Source organism: Neospora caninum, chromosome VIIb (genome assembly GCF_000208865.1).
Source record: "Neospora caninum Liverpool complete genome, chromosome VIIb".
In the NCBI taxonomy this organism is placed as follows: domain Eukaryota; phylum Apicomplexa; class Conoidasida; order Eucoccidiorida; family Sarcocystidae; genus Neospora; species Neospora caninum.
The window spans coordinates 161544-178275 of NC_018394.1; the positions used below are offsets into that span (position 1 = coordinate 161544).

At 57.2% G+C, this 16732-nt stretch overlaps 1 protein-coding gene across 1 annotated transcript in view; it reads left to right on the top strand.

Moving 5' to 3' along the window:
• Positions 1–1976: 1976 nt before the first annotated feature.
• Positions 1977–16732, top strand: part of NCLIV_023980 (conserved hypothetical protein) — a gene marked incomplete at both ends in the record, with an annotated part of 16581 nt that continues 1825 nt past the window's right edge. The window contains 10 exons of the mRNA XM_003882592.1: positions 1977–2000; positions 3686–4147; positions 4464–5249; positions 5911–6057; positions 6473–6592; positions 7134–8168; positions 8459–8620; positions 9141–9607; positions 10355–12482; positions 12838–15378. Of these exons, the coding sequence (XP_003882641.1) occupies positions 1977–2000; positions 3686–4147; positions 4464–5249; positions 5911–6057; positions 6473–6592; positions 7134–8168; positions 8459–8620; positions 9141–9607; positions 10355–12482; positions 12838–15378 (7872 nt within the window). The remainder of the gene's footprint in view (positions 2001–3685; positions 4148–4463; positions 5250–5910; positions 6058–6472; positions 6593–7133; positions 8169–8458; positions 8621–9140; positions 9608–10354; positions 12483–12837; positions 15379–16732) is intronic.

Genomic DNA, 16732 nt, shown 5'->3' on the forward strand with positions numbered 1-16732 from the left:
CGAAGCAGCCGTAAGAGATGAAAAGAGAAGAAATTGGCAGGCGGCAGCACATGCAACTCCACAAGCGATTTAGGATACGCATGATCGATCGGTTTGAAAAGCGCTAGTCGTGAGCCTTGTTCCGCCATTCGCTGAGTGGAAATGGAGGCGTCCTGACTCACGTTCGTGGCACGAGACCATTGCCTGCGGCTGATCCCTGGTGGCCTTTAGTAAATTGGCACACGTGTTTCTCAAAATGTGCACATCGCCGCCGAGCACAACAGCGAAACAAAGACTCAAAAGATACCGTTTCAGGCTGCATCTCCGCCCACAATGCCACCCCTACGCTTCTGTCACACTGTCCCTTCAGGCAGAGGATGCCGCAGAGAGTGCGCGACAATTGAGGCAGGAGATTCAGGAGATGATCAGACTGAAAGAAAAAGAATTCCAGAAACAGTGCAACGTCATGTGAACGATCGCTATTCGTGAAGTGCATCGATCTGCGTCTCTCTCTTCGTCAATGCACTGATTGCATATGTTGACTTGCGGCGTTCTACATGAGGTCCGAACGTCGTGCTATGCACTGGGCTTACAGTGAAAATCGTTCACGCTACAAAATTGTACACGCCTTTCCTCCCATCCGCTGAGAAGCATGCTTGCAGTGCAGCAAGAAGAGATAACATCCAAACACGGCATCATTCCGACACGGCTTGTTCCTCAACAGCCATTCCGGATGGGGACGTCGCCAGACAGAGGTACATTACCGACCTCCGCACAGGCCCCCAAATCAATCACTGCTTTAAAGGGGTACAAGAACTGTTTGGTTTTCTATAAGAGGTTCCACCACAAGCAAATTAATTGCTGGACTGGTGCTAAAAATCGGCAGAAAGATCTCTGCATATTTCAGTAGTGCCACCAGGTCCTGTTGGTAAAATGTCAATAATCCTTACTAGGCTTTTTGTGGAAGAGAATCGATAAACTTGCCTTTCTTCCATTCACGAGTAGCACGGCAACACGGGTAGGAGACAGTCATCCAGAGAGTCCACCAGGCTGCAGAACAATTTAAAGGCCATGGAAAGCCGCAGGGGGCGTCGGCGCTCACGGTGTCGCGACGGCTTTCAACGTTCGCGTTATCATCCATCGCTAACGAGTTTATGAATTAGGATTCATACGTGAACGGAACACTACGAAAGACCATGCCTCGTACCAAAAAGTTGGCCATGTCCTTTTCGGTTCGCCCAGAATGTAGCGGTGGGAGGACACACATATGCTACTGTTTATGCGTATCGTAAGAGACCAACCGCTCCTAGACCGTTTTCTAAGTGGTTAGCCACCATGGTACCCAACATTGGAGTGGCCTGGTAGGTTCTATTCGATATACGGTTCTCTAGCTTTCGCGGGTGAACCAGCGATTTCGCCCAGTTGACTCTCTTTTTGAGTCCTTCGAACTGGGTACAGATGATAAACACAGGAAATTGCGGGAGCTGGCTGGTGTGCATATAGCCTCAACGAGTCGGTGGAAACCCGACACAGGCATTTCCATAGGTGCTGTCCCTCACTGAGAACCCTGTTTGTTAGAGCCTAACGAAGCGGCAGCCCAGTGTGGAAAATGATTTGGCGTGTCGAGACCAGTTGGTGAAGAGGCAATCGGAGTGGTCAACCTGTGCCGTGTGCATTTGCCCCCATTTTCACCGATACTCAAGTCAATGGGACCTCTCTTCCACCATGTATTCACCAAGAAGACCGATATCCTGCTGAAGATTGTTCACATCCCAAAAGAAAGGCATGCCACTAGGATAAATGACTAATTTCCTGGTTCCGCTCCCCTCTGCATACTTCTTCGTTGGACGGAAGGTTCCCGAGCAGCCGGTTTGCACCACTGCGGGTTGTAGACTTTTTAGAACTAATGACAATGTTACAACGAGGAGGATGGTGCGTCGCTAGCTAGTTCGTTGCAATGCAAGGAACAAGACACAAAGGAAGCTCGACAACTTGAAATGGACAAGTTCCTCCACGAGATCGTAAGTGGTGTGTAGGTCTCGTGCATGCAAATCTAACCCCCGCAGCCGCAGCTCGGGCTTGTCGTTCTAAAGTGCGGCTTGAAAAGCGGAAACGAGAGAAAATGATTTGCCGTTCGAATTTGTTGTGCTCCGTGCCAGCTCGTTTTTCTCAAGTTTTTTTTGCAAGTTCCCCGTGTACATACTTTGGGCACTAGCCGGTGTAGGGTGTGTGCTTATTTCGCGCGGCGAGACAGAGACACTTCCGCCCGCCGTGGAGAAAACGCGGCCTGGTAGCCATCAGCGTGTAGGCTAAGCGGAAGAAATGTGCCGGCAAGTGAACGACCACACACTTTCCATATATCATCTCCTTCTCTTTGTTGCTTCACGAAGATTCTTCTGCCCTACGGGTGCCTAGCTGTGTCGCACAGAGTGTGCGCCGCTGTTCTCGGTGAAATTCCAGAGCTTGCATCTGCCCTCTTTCCACGAACAGCGTTTATCTGCTGACACTTTCGTGTGATGCATATACACTAGTGTAAGCATATGCGGATATGTGGACAAACGTGTTCATATGCATCACACAAAAGTTTCATATTGATTCCCAAGCTCAGGCTGTGTATCGATATCGCGCAGGAGACATCGGGTGGCGCCACGGTTTTTGGTTAGCCTAAAATTTCTTTTGCGCGTGTGTCTGCTAATGCTTCTGCGTCCCGTCGTCGCGTACGTCACTTTCCCGTGGCAAGATTTCATTGAAGCTCCGGTCCTGCATTGAATTTCTCCCTCGGCTGCTTAGCACCTTGCTCGTCTTCGAAGTTCGGCTCCATGATGACGTTCTGTTCCTTGCCTCTTGCTGTTTTTTTTCTGCGGCATCTCAGTCTCTCCGTATCTGCACATCTCTGGCATAGCAGCCAGTCTTGAACGTCTATAGCCTTTCCCACTTAATCTTCCCTTCACGAAAGGGTGCCCCGTTTTCGTCTCTGGAAGCTTCTGTCACGGAACTGTCTGTAACAGAGACAGAGGAAGAGCTTGGGATATGCAGGAAACATTTCCGGTGTCCTTTCCCTGGCTCCTCTCGTCACTTCATCAGTAGCTTTAGGTGTGGAACTTTCTCTGCGGAAGGCCCAATGTTCCCACTCTGTCCACCAGAATGCACTGCGGCACCTCTACCGCTCGTGGGTGTCTGTACACCCACGCGCCTCCACAGCACCCTGCGGACCACGCTCGAGGCCTGCACGACTGGCAAGTCTTTTGTGCCTCATCAACCTCGCATGAACTTCCTCTTTTACGATTCTGAGCAAGTAAGGATACTGCGGCGAGTGAATAACCAATATATATATATATATATATATATATATATATACATACGTTCACCTTGTTCCATACCTGTTGGCCGTCGTGTCTCTCTGGCAATTTCTCCCTCTTGGTGTCTCTCTGGTTTTCGTAAATCGTCCGGAGAAGGAGAGGTTTTTCACGTTCATTGGTGACATGGGTTGTCAGGCATCTTCTTTGTCGTAGCGTTCACGCGTCGAGTGTGCGGCTTGGGGTTGCTGTGCGTAACCGACTCTCTGCAAATGCGACACTGGCACTTTAGAAGACGAGTGACGCGTAGAGGTAATGAACTTGAGTCTTTTCGTGCGTTTTCTCGCGTGTGGTATCTGAACGCTTTTCTCGAGGACGCCAACTGCCCCGTTTCTTTCTCCTCTTCTCAGGTTATCGCGTCCCCAGGAGTCCTCTCCCCCTCGCGTCGGTCCGTCGTTTCTCTTTCCTCGTCGAGTGGCGGAAGCGCATGTCCCTCTCCCTCGCCCTTTTCGTCGGGGACTTCCCCTTTCCCTTTCTCACGTCTGGCATCCGCATCGGCCAGCTCTCCTGCGGTCTGCCCGACTGGAGAGGCCGCCCTCGGCGCTGCCTCTGCGGCTACCTCCCCCGTCCCCGCTGATCCTCTCGCGCTTTCCGCTCCCAGGCAAGGCGCACTACCGGGTCCAGATGGTGCGCCTGCGGGTCCGTCCACTGCCGAGGCGTCTGGCCTGGCAGGCGAAGGCAGAGAGGCGGAAGGGAGTGGAGCGGCGGGCACTCCCCCGCCTCTCATGTCGAGTACAGAAGCCACGCTCGCGGGATTACGGAGGCCGCCTGTAAAGAAGAAGACACCAGCCCCCGAACAACTCCTCAATAAAGTACGTCGCAAGCTTCAACGAACCCTGCTTATATATATATATATATATATATATACATATGTATACATATCTGAGTGCACTGGTTGCTATACAGTTACAGGTATACCTTCACGTTGAGGTCCGTTCTGCGTTTGCACGTGAACATGCTGTAAGCTTTCTTGCCGGCTGTACGTTCAGGCGCGCGTTGGGTTATTGTCATCCGACTGGGTAGCGATTTTTCGGACTCTATTCGTCTCTGGATCGGCACGTCTCTCTACACGGCTGAAGCGTTGCTTTGCTGGCTGTTTCTCTGTTCTCTCTTCGTGTGGGGCTCCAGGGTTTTCTGCGTCACGGTTGGATGCGCAAACAGCTGGCGGAGCGTCCAGCTGCGTATGCTCTCTGTTTCGACTGGCGCGAGGCCTTTGCTGACCCGGCGGCGGCTCCGGCTCTGGTCTCGCCGGCGTCCCACGCAGGCGCGAGGCGAGACCCGCGGCAGCCTGAGGCGCCTTCCGCCCCCGCGACTCCACTCACTGCCGCTCCCTCGGCCTCTGCGGCCTGTCATCAGGCGTCGCCTCTCTCTGCCTCTCTGCAACCCTGTTGTCGCTGCTGTCTGTACAACAGAGAGCTTCGCTCGAGGCAGGAAGAGCGGCCGTCTGCGGCGACGGCGGGAGGGTCTTTTCTGGGCACGAAGAATTCCCCGACTTTAGAGGGAAGCGATGCGGACGGAAACGGCGGAAACGGCGCGCTGTCAGAGCCGCATGCGGGTCCGGGTGGCGGCTCAGAAGACCAAAACGCGAGTGGAGACAGGTGTCCGCCCGGATCGCCACACTGCTGCCGAAATGAAAACGCCGATGGGAGGCTCTGCTGTGCACAGGCAGCCTTGCAGAGCTGTCCCGCGAGCGACGAGACGAAGGGGAAACGAAACGCAGAGGGGGAAAGCGAGCATGCACCAGCCGCGATTCCTAGGTCTCCTCAAGTCAATGCGGCAACAGACGCAACAGAGACACTGGTCGCAGGCCTGGATGCCCGAGAAGTCGCCATCGCGAGAGCGGAGAGAGCCGCGCTGGCCCTCATTGAGCGAATTCGAGACCGGGTCCACAGAAAGAAAGTCGCTCCCAAGATGGTAAGAGAGGATGGTTAACAGGAGCAGTGAACGGAGAGAGTCTCTGAGGGACAGGGGGAAAGAACGAGGCATCAGAGGGCGATGGTGTGCGAACCCCAGAAAGAAAGAGGTGGAAGAAGGAAGGAACAGCGTCTTCAGAGTAGGAACCGACGAACAAGAGACACACAGGACAAACGGACATGGAGTGGGGGCTCGGGGACAAGGAGAGCAACACAGTGCCGATGAAGAGAGAGAAACCAGGGAGAAGGATTGGGGCTGTACAGAAGGGACAGAGAGGGAGGAGCGCGAGTCGCGAATGCAGGAAGCGAGTTGAAGGATACACTCACTTTCTGCGGTTAGACTCCTTTCTGGCACCAGACTCAACACGGTCTGCCGCACCGTTCATCACGTAAATCGCTTTCGAATCTTGCTCCTCTTTCTTCCTTTCCGGCGTTCACACTTTTGAGCCTTGTCTCGCTTCTTTTCGTCAGACTGCCTCCTCGCTAAGCGAGCAGTTTCGGTGCCTCTCTTTGGGGTATTTGCGCCTCTCGTCTGTACGCTTCCATCATCTTCTTCCCTGTCTTTTGTCCGCCGTGCATTGTATTTATCGCTCCTTGAACCCATCCCATTCGGCGGCCAGTGAAAGGTTTGTTCCGGGTCTCTTTCGCTTTTTCCCCGTCAGATTCTGTTCGTCATTCTGCCGGCCGGTCTGCCGGACCCGCAGGGTGCAGTGGGCTGCCTGCGTCGCTTGAATCCATCGGAAATCGCCGCCCTCTTCGTCACCTGCGGCATCGACGACATTCAGACCAAGATGGAGCGCCTCGAACAGGTCCTAACAGCGCTTCAAGTCTTGTCTGTCCTTCGCCATTCAAGCGTCTGCGTTTCCGTGCACATGTGCATCAAAGAAAGCAGACAAACGCCGGGGCAGGAGGAGGCTCGGGGTATTTAGACTGACCTGTGGGACTCTATACGCATACGTATTTGCGTACAAAAGGCCTGGATGTAAAGGAATGGCTCGCCGCCTGTGTGTAGCAGGTATTTCCAGCGTCTCTGCCTTGTTCTCGTTTCTCGCGGCTCTCTCCCTCCAGTCGCGGACGTGTCTCGAGGTCCATAGGAGGTCCACAGCGGAGACGTCCTGTCTCTCGTCCCTAGCGTTCCCGTTTTGTAATGCGCCCGGTTCGTCGTTTCTCCAAAGCGCGAGGCGTGTTAAAGGGATTTGTGTTTGGATCCGTGTTTTCGCGCAGGTGGCTTACGACTGCGCTGTGGAGCACTACGAGAACGAGGCGCGGCGGTACAGGAAGCAAATTCACCACGCACCAAAATGTGCAGACCGCAGTCAATCGAACGCGTGTCATGTCTACCATGTGAGTCCTTGTTTTGGGTTTTGCCCTCTTTCCTCTGTGCGTGCTTGCGTCTGTCTTTTTCCCTCCTTGTGTCTCTGCCTCAGTCTTCTCGAGTCTCTGTGCGCCGAACCCCTGCTCGTTTTCCTCTTCCTTTGGTCTCCCGATCTCCCACAAATCTCCGCTCCTTCGCACCTCTTCCTCGCCTGCCCCGGCTCCTCGTCCTCAGTGTCTTTGCCTCTCTTCTCTCGCCTCCGCGTTTCCGCATCTTCAGCCGCGCCCCACGTGCCGGGGTTGTTTCTCTGGTTGCCTCTGGGGCCTCCCGTCTTCGGTCTCGGTCTTGCTCCCCCTCTTCTCTCCTCACAAGCTGTCCTCTCCTCACAAGCCGCCTCTTCGTCTTCACACTCCGTCTCTCTTCCCTCCGTCCCTCCACCTCTCTTCCCTCCGTCCCTCCACCTCTCTTCCCTCCGTCCCTCCACCTCTCTTCCCTCCGTCCCTCCACCTCTCTTCCCTCCATCCCTCCATCTCACTTTGTCTGTTTCAGTCTCTCTCGGTGTCTTCGTAGGTCCGTAGCCTGGTGAAGGCGGGGTACATGCTCGAGTTTGCTGGCCAGCCGCACGGGGCGATGAAGTCGTTCATAGCGGCCTGGCAGTTGCTCACGACCGACAAGCAGATGGCGACTGCGGTGGAACGAGTGGCGCTGTGCAACGTGCTCTCCGTCCGCATGTACCACATGTACTTTCAAGCGAACGAGCCGGCGAAGGCGGCGCACCACGCACGCGAGCACCGAGCCGTGTTGCGCGAGAATCCGGAAGACGAAGAACTCTTCGGGTACCTGCTGCCGCAGTGGCTGGCCGAGCTGCACGAGTTGCTTGCCCATCTCCAGCAAGAGGCCTTGCTGACGCAGCACCGCCTCCACCAGGCGCAAGCACCCGCGGGGCCCGACGCGCCTGCGTCCCCGTCTCTGGCGTCCGGACCACCCGCTGGGAGGCGCCACGCCGGCGACGAAGGAGGCGAGCCCAAACGTCAGGGGTTCGCCTCGGCCCTCGGCTTTGGGCGCAACGGACGGGAAGGCGAAGGCCTAGGCTTCTTTGGCGCGAACGGGCTCCACTTCAACAAATGGGGTCTCGGCCGAGACGCGGGCCGGACTGCCCCGCCGTCGGGGAGCGGGGCGCGCGGGGCGGGTCGAGAAGCGGGGGCGTCTCACGGCGAGACGAGCCTCGCGTTGTTCTCTGCAGGCGCTGACGAGCTCGGCGCTCCAACTCCCAGCACAAGCAGCCACGCCTTCCTCGGCTTCGGAGACGCACACACGTCCCTGTCCCAGATGGTGTACGGCGGGACGCGCCCGCCGTACCAGGCAGGGGACTCTGGGTTCGGCAGCGCGCAGGCCGAGCAGCCTGGGACGCACCTCGCCCCAGACTTGCTGTCTCTCACAACCGAGGCCTGGGAGAATCCCGGCTTCCACTTCCAGGCTGCAGCGCGCTACCTGCAGGAGCTGCGCGTGTGGGTACGGCGCGCCAAGGTCCAACTGCGCCCGCCGTCCATGAAGGGTGGCCTCGCGGTGCCTTCCGAGTGGATTGGACAACTCGACACACTCCAAGTGAGAAGCAACAGAGAAAAAAGGCGGTGGATCCAAAGAGCCCGGAACGATCCCGCACACACCCAAAGAACAGACAGGGGGGCTAGTGCGGTCTGCGGAATCGAGTCACACAAACAAAACACAGGGTAGTTTTAAAGGAAAGCATACATAGATATGTGTATATGCAGAGAGAAGAGGTAAGAGACTCCGGCACACAGAAGCGTGGGCGGGGGTACGCATTGTTTCTCCGTTGCTTTCCTTTGGTCCCGCATCGTGCTGCAATTCGTGTTTTTTCTCGTTCGCCTCTTCAGCACGGCGTCGAGGCCTTCAGTCTGATTCCTCATACGACCCCAGGAGCTGCGGCGGCGCTGATGCGGCAGGAGATCCTTCTTCGGTGGATTTTCTCTGTCAACGAACAGCAGGTGTCGATGCACGCGACCCGCCTTCTGTCCAAGGCGCATGCCATCTACAAGGTACAGCGAAACGAGACAGCGGCAAAAGACCTGCGCGCTTCAGATGATCCGGGAAAAAAGCTCTGGGCACACACTTCCATTATGCAGTTGACAGACACGAAGACAGCGAACGAGAGATGTTCTGGACCTCCTCCGTCGGCTCCCCTGTTCAGATCCTCTTGTAGCTTCGTGCATGAGGATGACCACAAACACACGCATCTAACTATAAATTTATGTGTCTATATATGTATATGTAGATATGTATGTGCATGCATGCACTCTCTCCGTTGGCTTGCACGTATTGTTCTGTCTAGTTTAGTTATTCGTCGACTCTCCCCTTTGAGGTGTTGATCGTTTTCCATTTGCGGCCTTTGCCTTCGGTCTTGTGTCCATCTGCAGCGTCTTTTGGTTCCTCTCGAGGTTTTTGGTTGTTGTGTGTGACCTCTTCTGTAGAACCCCGCGTGTCGCCGTTTTCCGCCCTGTGTCTGCCGTGTGGCCGTCATGCATTTCTCTTTTTTCGTGTCTCTTTTCCTCTTCTCAGTGCATCGGTGGAACGAGGGGATGCCCCGTCATTGCATGTCAATTGGCGGACGCTCTCTTCGACAGCCAGCGAATGCTGACGGCGCGTCAGCTGTACGCGACTCTGGCTCAAGCGCTGTCTGTGAACCTGTTCAATCGGGCGTCTCTCCTCTCCTCGTCCTTCTGCGCCGGTGCTCGTTTCCCCGTGGGAGGTTGCGACGCCGCTGGAGCTAGAGACGGGAGAGGCGAGGCCGGCGCGCAGCTCAGCAGATCGGCAGACGCTGGAGAGGCCGGGAGACCGTCGGGGCGAGGCGGCGAGAACGACGCAGGACACAGAGGACGAGAAAGGGGATATGGCGAGATCTCTTCGAGAAACAGCGACAGGAGAGCCAGAGAGAGACGCAGAAGCAGAGAAGAAACAGACCCACAGAGCGACATAGCGAGCGACTCAGAAGACGAAGATACGCAACAGATGATGTGGGCATCCTGGTCCGTGGGAAGCGAGGAGCTGTGGAAGGCGGCTGGGCACGTCGACGGCGCCGGGACCGGACACCACCAGCGTTGGGCGATGAGACAGGCAGGGTCAGTACAGAGGACGCGCGTGTCGGGAGACAGCCAAAGGAACACGTGCCCGGGAAAAAACTGCGATTCCGGGGGCTCGTGCGAGAGTTGCTGTGCATCGGACATAGAACTCAGTCGGGGGGTAGTCTCGCTCCAATCCGATCCTGTCAACAGCCGCGATAAGGCGGCCGAAGCTGAGATGAAAAAGCACTCTCCGAGCCGAGTTATAGGCACCCAACTCAGAACAGCCAAAACAAGAACGTGGTCTACCTGGAAACATCAGCATGGGGACTGTTCATCCGTATACATATACGTGTCTGTACCTGTGGCTCTCCCTCTACCCATATGCTTTTCTATATATACGTCGATATAGATAGATAGATATAGATATATAAATATATAAATATATGCATATATATATAGATAGATATAGATCCGTTCTTGTCTGTAGTTTCTCTATCCCTGTGTCGAATTGCAAGTATAACTGCATGCACGTGTTTATAGAGTGTATGTGGGAACGAGTGGATAGGAATGCAGTGTTGCGTGCGTTTCTACGGCGTTAGAAACTCTGGGTCCATCACTTTTTGCGGGATGTTTGCCGGCTCGCTCCACTGCGAGGCTGCATGCTGTCTGTCTCCTGTTTGCTCTGGCGCTGTGTGCTGTCGCTTTTCTCAGGTGGTGGCCTCTCTTGGAGTACGTCTTGGCGCGCTTGTTGCTTTCGATTTGTTCGCTTCTTTCGCTGGCTCCGCCGCCCTTCTTGTATGACCTCGCTCACGTCAATCCGCTCTTCCACTGCATCGAAGCTCGTCACGCGCCGTCCTCTCTTTCGCAGTCTGTAGGTGAGGAGGCCGCAAGCAAAAGTGCGTCGCCTCAGGACGACCTTTCGAGCAACGGGAACTCTGTGTTCTCTTCCTTGTCTTCTCTCGATTCAAGTTCCGGCGGGCCGGATTCGTCGCTTCCTGCTTCCTCGCCCGGCGCGGCTCACTTCTCTAGTGGCGAGCCGGGGCCTTTCCTGGACGCTTCTGGAGCCTCCGCTTTCCCTGGCAACGACGCGCAGGCCGTGCACGGAGACCCCAGAGCGGGTCACCTGCACGCAAGTGATGGCAGCGCCAAGTGTGCACCTGCAACGTGCAACCGTGCAGCGGATGCTGCCGAAGCAGAGAGCCGAGCTGGAAGAGAGGGCGGCGAGACGAGGGCATCCGGCCCGTCGCGTGTGCACGCTGAGGGCGATGAAAGACACTCAGGCGGCGTGGCACGTGCCGGGGTGTCGGCGAGTCTTCCGCTGCAAGCGCTGGCGCCTCTGCCGTCGTTTCTCGACTTTGAAAACTACCGCATCGGTGTCCTCTGCGTCTTTGAGTTGATGAATCTGTTCGCTCTGAGAGCGGGGCGGGAGGACCCCGAAGGCGAGAAGCGGAGACAGCTGCGTGCCTTCCTGCTGCTCGCGCTTCTTCCGAAACTCCAGCATCTGGTGGAAAGCGAGGAAGGCCAGAGCTCGCCGGGAAAACTGGAGACCGGGCACAGCGGCCACTCAGGCTTCGCGTCTTGCGCGCCAAACCCGCTGCGTGAGGACAGACGTTTGGACAGGAGCGAAGAGGCAAAGGCGCGAGGAGACGCGAGAAGAGAGCGAGGCAACGTCACCGTTTCGCTTCCAGGAGTCGTTGCGTGGCTCGCCTTCCCGAATCCCGACGAACTCCACCGAGAAGCTGTGGCGCTGTGGAGACGCGAAGATGCGAGGAAACCGACTCAGAAGGCTTCCAGGGCCAGGGGAGAGGCAGAAGTGGCGGCGCCTGGCGACGCAGGCGGCCGGAAGAAAAGAAGATCCGTCGTCCAGGGAGTCCTCTGTCTGATTCAGAGGTTCGGCCTCGACTTGGAAGTCGCCAGTCGAGGAGTCCTCGTCACCTCCCGAGGCCCGCTGCCGTGTCGCCTTCTCCCGCTTGCGTCTGCGGAAGAGGACGAGAGCGCGAGACAACTCCCCGCCGACCACGAACCAGGCGACGACCTCGAAAAGGACGAACGGGGTGAACGCCGAGCTCGCGAGAATCTCCGGGACAGATCGGCCAAGGCCACACCGCGCGCTTTGGTTTCTTCGGCCTCGTCCGTTGCGTCGGCGGATCTGTGCGGCCGTCGCCCGTATTCGGGAGCGGCGGCAGGCCGACCGGGGGTGGTCATTCCATCGGAAAGTCTCTGTTGTTTTCGCCTGATGGTGTATCCGTTTGATGGGGCGCGAAGGCCTCTCTCACCCTTTTTCCCCTCGCCTGCTTCCCTCTCGGCGCCGCTGCGCGTTCTTGGCCTCGCCTTCAAGTGGCAACTCTGTCGCTTCGTCACCTTTACGCTCTCCACCTTGCTCCCTCTGGACACAGCCAGTCCGCCTCCTCAACTGGAGCCGGGGCAAATGAAGCAAGTGAGGCGTCTGCGTGGCGAGTTGCGTGACGGGCGAGGTCGGGAAGAGTCTATGAGCTCGCGCTTTCCGTTTTCGGCGAGGGCCGCCGCAGGCGTCATCCGAGACAGAGGAGAGGGTGCGGGGAACGGGGGACAAGACGAGGAGTATGGAGACATTTCACTCGACGCTTCCGCCGCGAAACGAATCGAACCGTCGACTGCATCCAATGCGTCTCCCGAGTCTTGTTCCTCGTTCGCCCCTCTTCTCGACGTCCTCGCAGAGGTCCCACGCGGGAGCTGGCCGCAGCCTGTGCGCCACGCCCTTCTCCAGAAGCGCCTGAGCGTTCCGCCGCCGCCCATGCCGCCCTCTCATACCGGGGAAGACGTAAAAACCTCGCCGCTCCTGTTTCTCCCCGGCACAAAAGTACGTTTCTCCGGTCCCAGATGGCGCACGCTCGCTTCAGTCCAGTACACCATCGCAGCGCCCGCATCCACACCTATCGTTGTGGGAGTCGACTTCTGTCTCGTGAGTGTATCGAGACGTGCTCACGTCGATGCATGTGGGGAAGTGCGTTTCGCGTCTGCGGTTTTCGAGTTTGCTGAACCGTCAGTCGGGTTCGTCCCAGTCGCCTGACGGCTTTCTACGTCTCCGATTTGGTGCGTTTCTGCGTTTTCCGGTGCTACGCCTTCCTCTCGTTTTTGCGTCTCGTTTGCCTGTCTTGTGTGTCTCCTCCCTACCCGTTATGCCTTCCCCCGCGCTTCCCGTCTTTTGTTTTCAGCCGCCGGAGGACGTCCGTCCAGATCGTTTCTTCCGCGTGGGTTTGTCCACCCCGGCGTTCGCGTGGAAAGACGAAATCGTTCCCCTGGTTCTTCGGATTGTGAAGAACTCAGGGAGTCTTCCTTCGCACCTTTCGCGGTGCCGGCTTCTTCTCTTCGCTTCTCACGAGGCAGCGGCGTCGGAACTGGTGTCTTCTCGCGGGGCGCCGGGGCGCAGTGTGATCTCGGGGGCTCCTGAGGCCGAAGGAGTGGGGACTGCGGGTGCGAGGCCCGCAGCTTCGGCGTTCCTGGAGGAGACGGGCGCAAAGCATGCACCAGGTTTGGACACTGAGTCAGCGGACGATGGATCGAAGCGCGAAACTGATAGAGACACCGGTGAGGCGAGAGCGAGACCTGCAGCTGCCGTGCGTGCACGCGGCGAGCCGGAAGGACAGGAGAAGGACGGGGAAGAGAGGCCCTTGCGAAGAGATGGCGGGCAAGCGTTTTTCTCTGCGGAGCCAAGTCGGCTCCAAAGCAGAGAGAACCGCCTGCACAGTTGGGGCTGGCCAGCGCGTGCAGAGCCTCCGCATGGCTCCTTTGAAAGCCTCGGCGGCCTCGTGGGACGCGTCGAGTCCCTGGTTGCTTTTGCCGCCTTCCTGGAAGAGCGGGGAGAGGAGCGCGGGCTCCGTGGCGAAGCCGTCGGAGGAGGTTCGCGGTTCAGGGCGCTGTTCCCCGTCTCTGTGTCTGCGAATCGCCCTGTCCTGTCCCTCGATTTCGACGGTCTCGGCGAGCCCGATGCAGTGCAGGAAACGCAGGCGAAGGGACTGGAAGCGGGCGAAGCTACGCGGGAAGGGGGCGTCAGTCGGTTTCGTGTGCATCAGGAGCCACCGCGGGGAGGCAACCCGGGGACGGATTCGGCCGGTTCATCCGAGTCGGCACGTGGCTGGCGAGGGTCCAAGACCGCTGGGGCGCCATCCGAACGTCCAAGTGGCTGTCCAAACTGCCTGGCTCACATGGCAGCTCACTACAGAGCTTTAGGCTACAACTGTGAAGGCCCTGGAGACCGCGCGCGTGGCGAGGAAGGAGAGACGCTCATCCTTTCCCGTCCCCCGAGAAGGCTGCTTGCTGGATCGGGTGGAGACGGCGAAGTCCGCGATGAGGCCTGGGGACTGTGTGGAGCCCATTCGGCAGACTCGGCTTCTTCCTTCTTGTTCGAGAACGACATGCGTGAACTGGCTCGAGATCCCAGTGACGCGTCGCGCTCTTCTGTTCGACTCTTCACGTTTCGACCCAGCCGCCCCAAGGCGCGGTTTCCAGGGCAGCCCTCTCGAGGAGGGTCCATCCCCTCTCTTGCGGAAGGGCAAGAAGGACCATGCTTGCAACCTGCACTCGGCGAGTCCAGCGGCGGCCGCAGCGGGTGTTCCACGCGGGAAATGCCGGCGCAGATCCCAGCGAAGACCTCGACGGACGCAGAAGGCGCCGCGGGGGACGCTGCGGGGTTCTCTCCTCTCGACTGCTCTCCCTCGGACCCACACGCCGCCTCCGCTGTGGGGCGGTGGGCAGAGGCAAGCCCAAATGCGGAGGGGTCGTCCGACGCTCTGAACAGGAGAGAGGAAGAGGGAGGAGAGAGAGCGACGGGTTGCGGACCGGACTCACTTGGCGAGGAAATCGCTGTACCCCTTTTGTTTAGAGCAAAAGCCCCGGGAGCTGTGCAGATTCGCGTCGTCTTGGAGTTTCCGTCCCGTCCTCGGTGCCGGAGAGGCCCGCGCGCCGGTGGGGAGGGCGAGGCGTGGCAAGATGCGGCCGACGAGGAAGCCTTCCTCGACCTCGACCCCCAGGAAGACTTCGTGACGGCTGCAGGCAGCATTCTGGTGCAGAACCCCGTGGCAGTGCAACTGCAAGCCGCTCCGTTCGCCGCTGCAAACCGGCCGGGAGATGGAGAGGAGCAGACAGACTCTCCGCGTGGGTTGCCCTTCCCGCCCGAGAACGCAGCGGGGATCGCCTGCGGCGGCGTTGCGCCGCTGGCCTATCTGCATCTCGCGAATCCCTCGAGCATCTCTCTGAGGCTCGACGACGTGCGCCTCACACCCTTGGCCACCTGCAGGCCGGAAGGCGGGGAAAAGGGTGCGGGAAGCGACGTGGGCAGAAACGCACACGCGCAAACGGCGGAAAACCGCCGTGGGTTCTCTGCAGACGACGGACGGCAGGGAGGCGGAACAGAACCGGAGCGAGTCAGGAAACCTTCGCATCAAGAGGGTACCGCGAGCGAAAACGCGTGCACGTGGCGCATCTGTTCCGAGTGCGGAACCTTTCTTCCCAGCAGCGTTTCGCTGACAAAGAGAGCCGGTGGGGAAGGCAGCGCGACGGAAGAAAGAAACCCTGTGGAGGCGGCTCTTTCGCCACCGCTTATCGGGTGTCGGGCGACGGTGGAGAGTCTGGAGGCGTGGAGTGCGATAGTTGACCTGGAGGGCCTTCTCCGTAGTCTGGTGTCTACGGAGACAGCTAGCCGGGAAGAGCAGCAGTCGGAAGGCAGGAGACACCTGGCCGCCGCGTCCGAGTATGCGGTGAGTTGACAGAAGAGGAAGCAAGAGAGCAGGGAAGACGCCGGTCATGGAGAGGAAGGATGAGAGGGGGTGGGGGGGGAGGGCGGAGACGGAACGGGCGTGGGTAGAGAGAAATGCGAGGGAGAGTCGAGAGGCCAGAGGGAGAGAGAAAACGAAATCGCAGCTACCAGACGCAGAAACGGGCCCAGACAGGGTCAGCAAGGAGGAAAGCGAGGGCCAGGGGAAGGGGGGAATAGAGGCCTACGGATCGAGAGACCACAGAGGACAAGAAGAGTCGACGGGACTGAAAGATGAAGAGAGACAGAAAACGTCACGAGAGGGGGCGAAACTGTGATATAGCGACTCTCGTGGAAAGACGAGGGAACGTCCCTGTCCACAGGAATTCCCTATTAGTGCTATCGTGGCTTCCTTGTATTGCTGGTCCTCCCAGGCGAACGCAGCCGTTCCTTCTTTTCCCCGAGCCTCGTTTTTGTAGTTTCGTGGAGTACGAATTGCGAGAAACCGTCTTTTGAATACGCCCAGAGAACGGTCGCGGGGAAAACAGGCACTTTCTGAGAGAACAGCAGGCAGGTGATCACCAGTTCCCTGTGCTACGTTGTCGATTGTCTGCAGGTTCGTATCCGGTTCAAGAGGCACTCCGATTCACTGCCCTATCCCTTTAACGTCTTCAGCAGCTTGTTTGAACCTCGCGAGCAAATAGTGAGCCAGTGGGACCCGACAGGCTGAAGGAAAAAAGGCGAAAGAACGTGTGGCAGGAGAAGAAACATCTAGATACTGGAAACAGCGAGGGAGAGACACAGATACAAGGGGAGAAGCGAGAAAGCCCGGTAGGAAGATGGCAAGCGGCAGCTGGAATCGTAGCGCAAAAGAGCGACACAAAAGTGGAGAAGGGACGGAGTGGAGGATGTGCAAGCATCGATGATCCGTGTGGTTGCAGAGGAGTCTTGCTTTTCTCCCGCGTCGCTGTCCGTAGATTAATCTCAAGCAATAACTTCGCCATTAAACATATCTAAAATTGGCGATAAATATGCTTTTCCATATGACCCGCTAAATTCAGTTACATCTGTAGTTCATTTTTGATTTGTTTGAGTAGCAACTTAATTTCTATTTAAAATATTGTCTGCAATTTTGCCAACTGTTCCTTTGGAAGATTTGTATTTTCTTCTAGAACCAATTGCTTTGAGATTGAATTTTTTCATTAATCTGGAACTTTTTTGAGTCCGATTTTATAGCCTCTATTATTAAGTTCAGCTTTGATTCTTCTTTTTCATATCTTGATTTATTTTCTTTGAAAATAAGCTTCATTTGACTTATAATTTCTTCATTTTTCTTGTCCAAATCTTCTTTTTTGAGT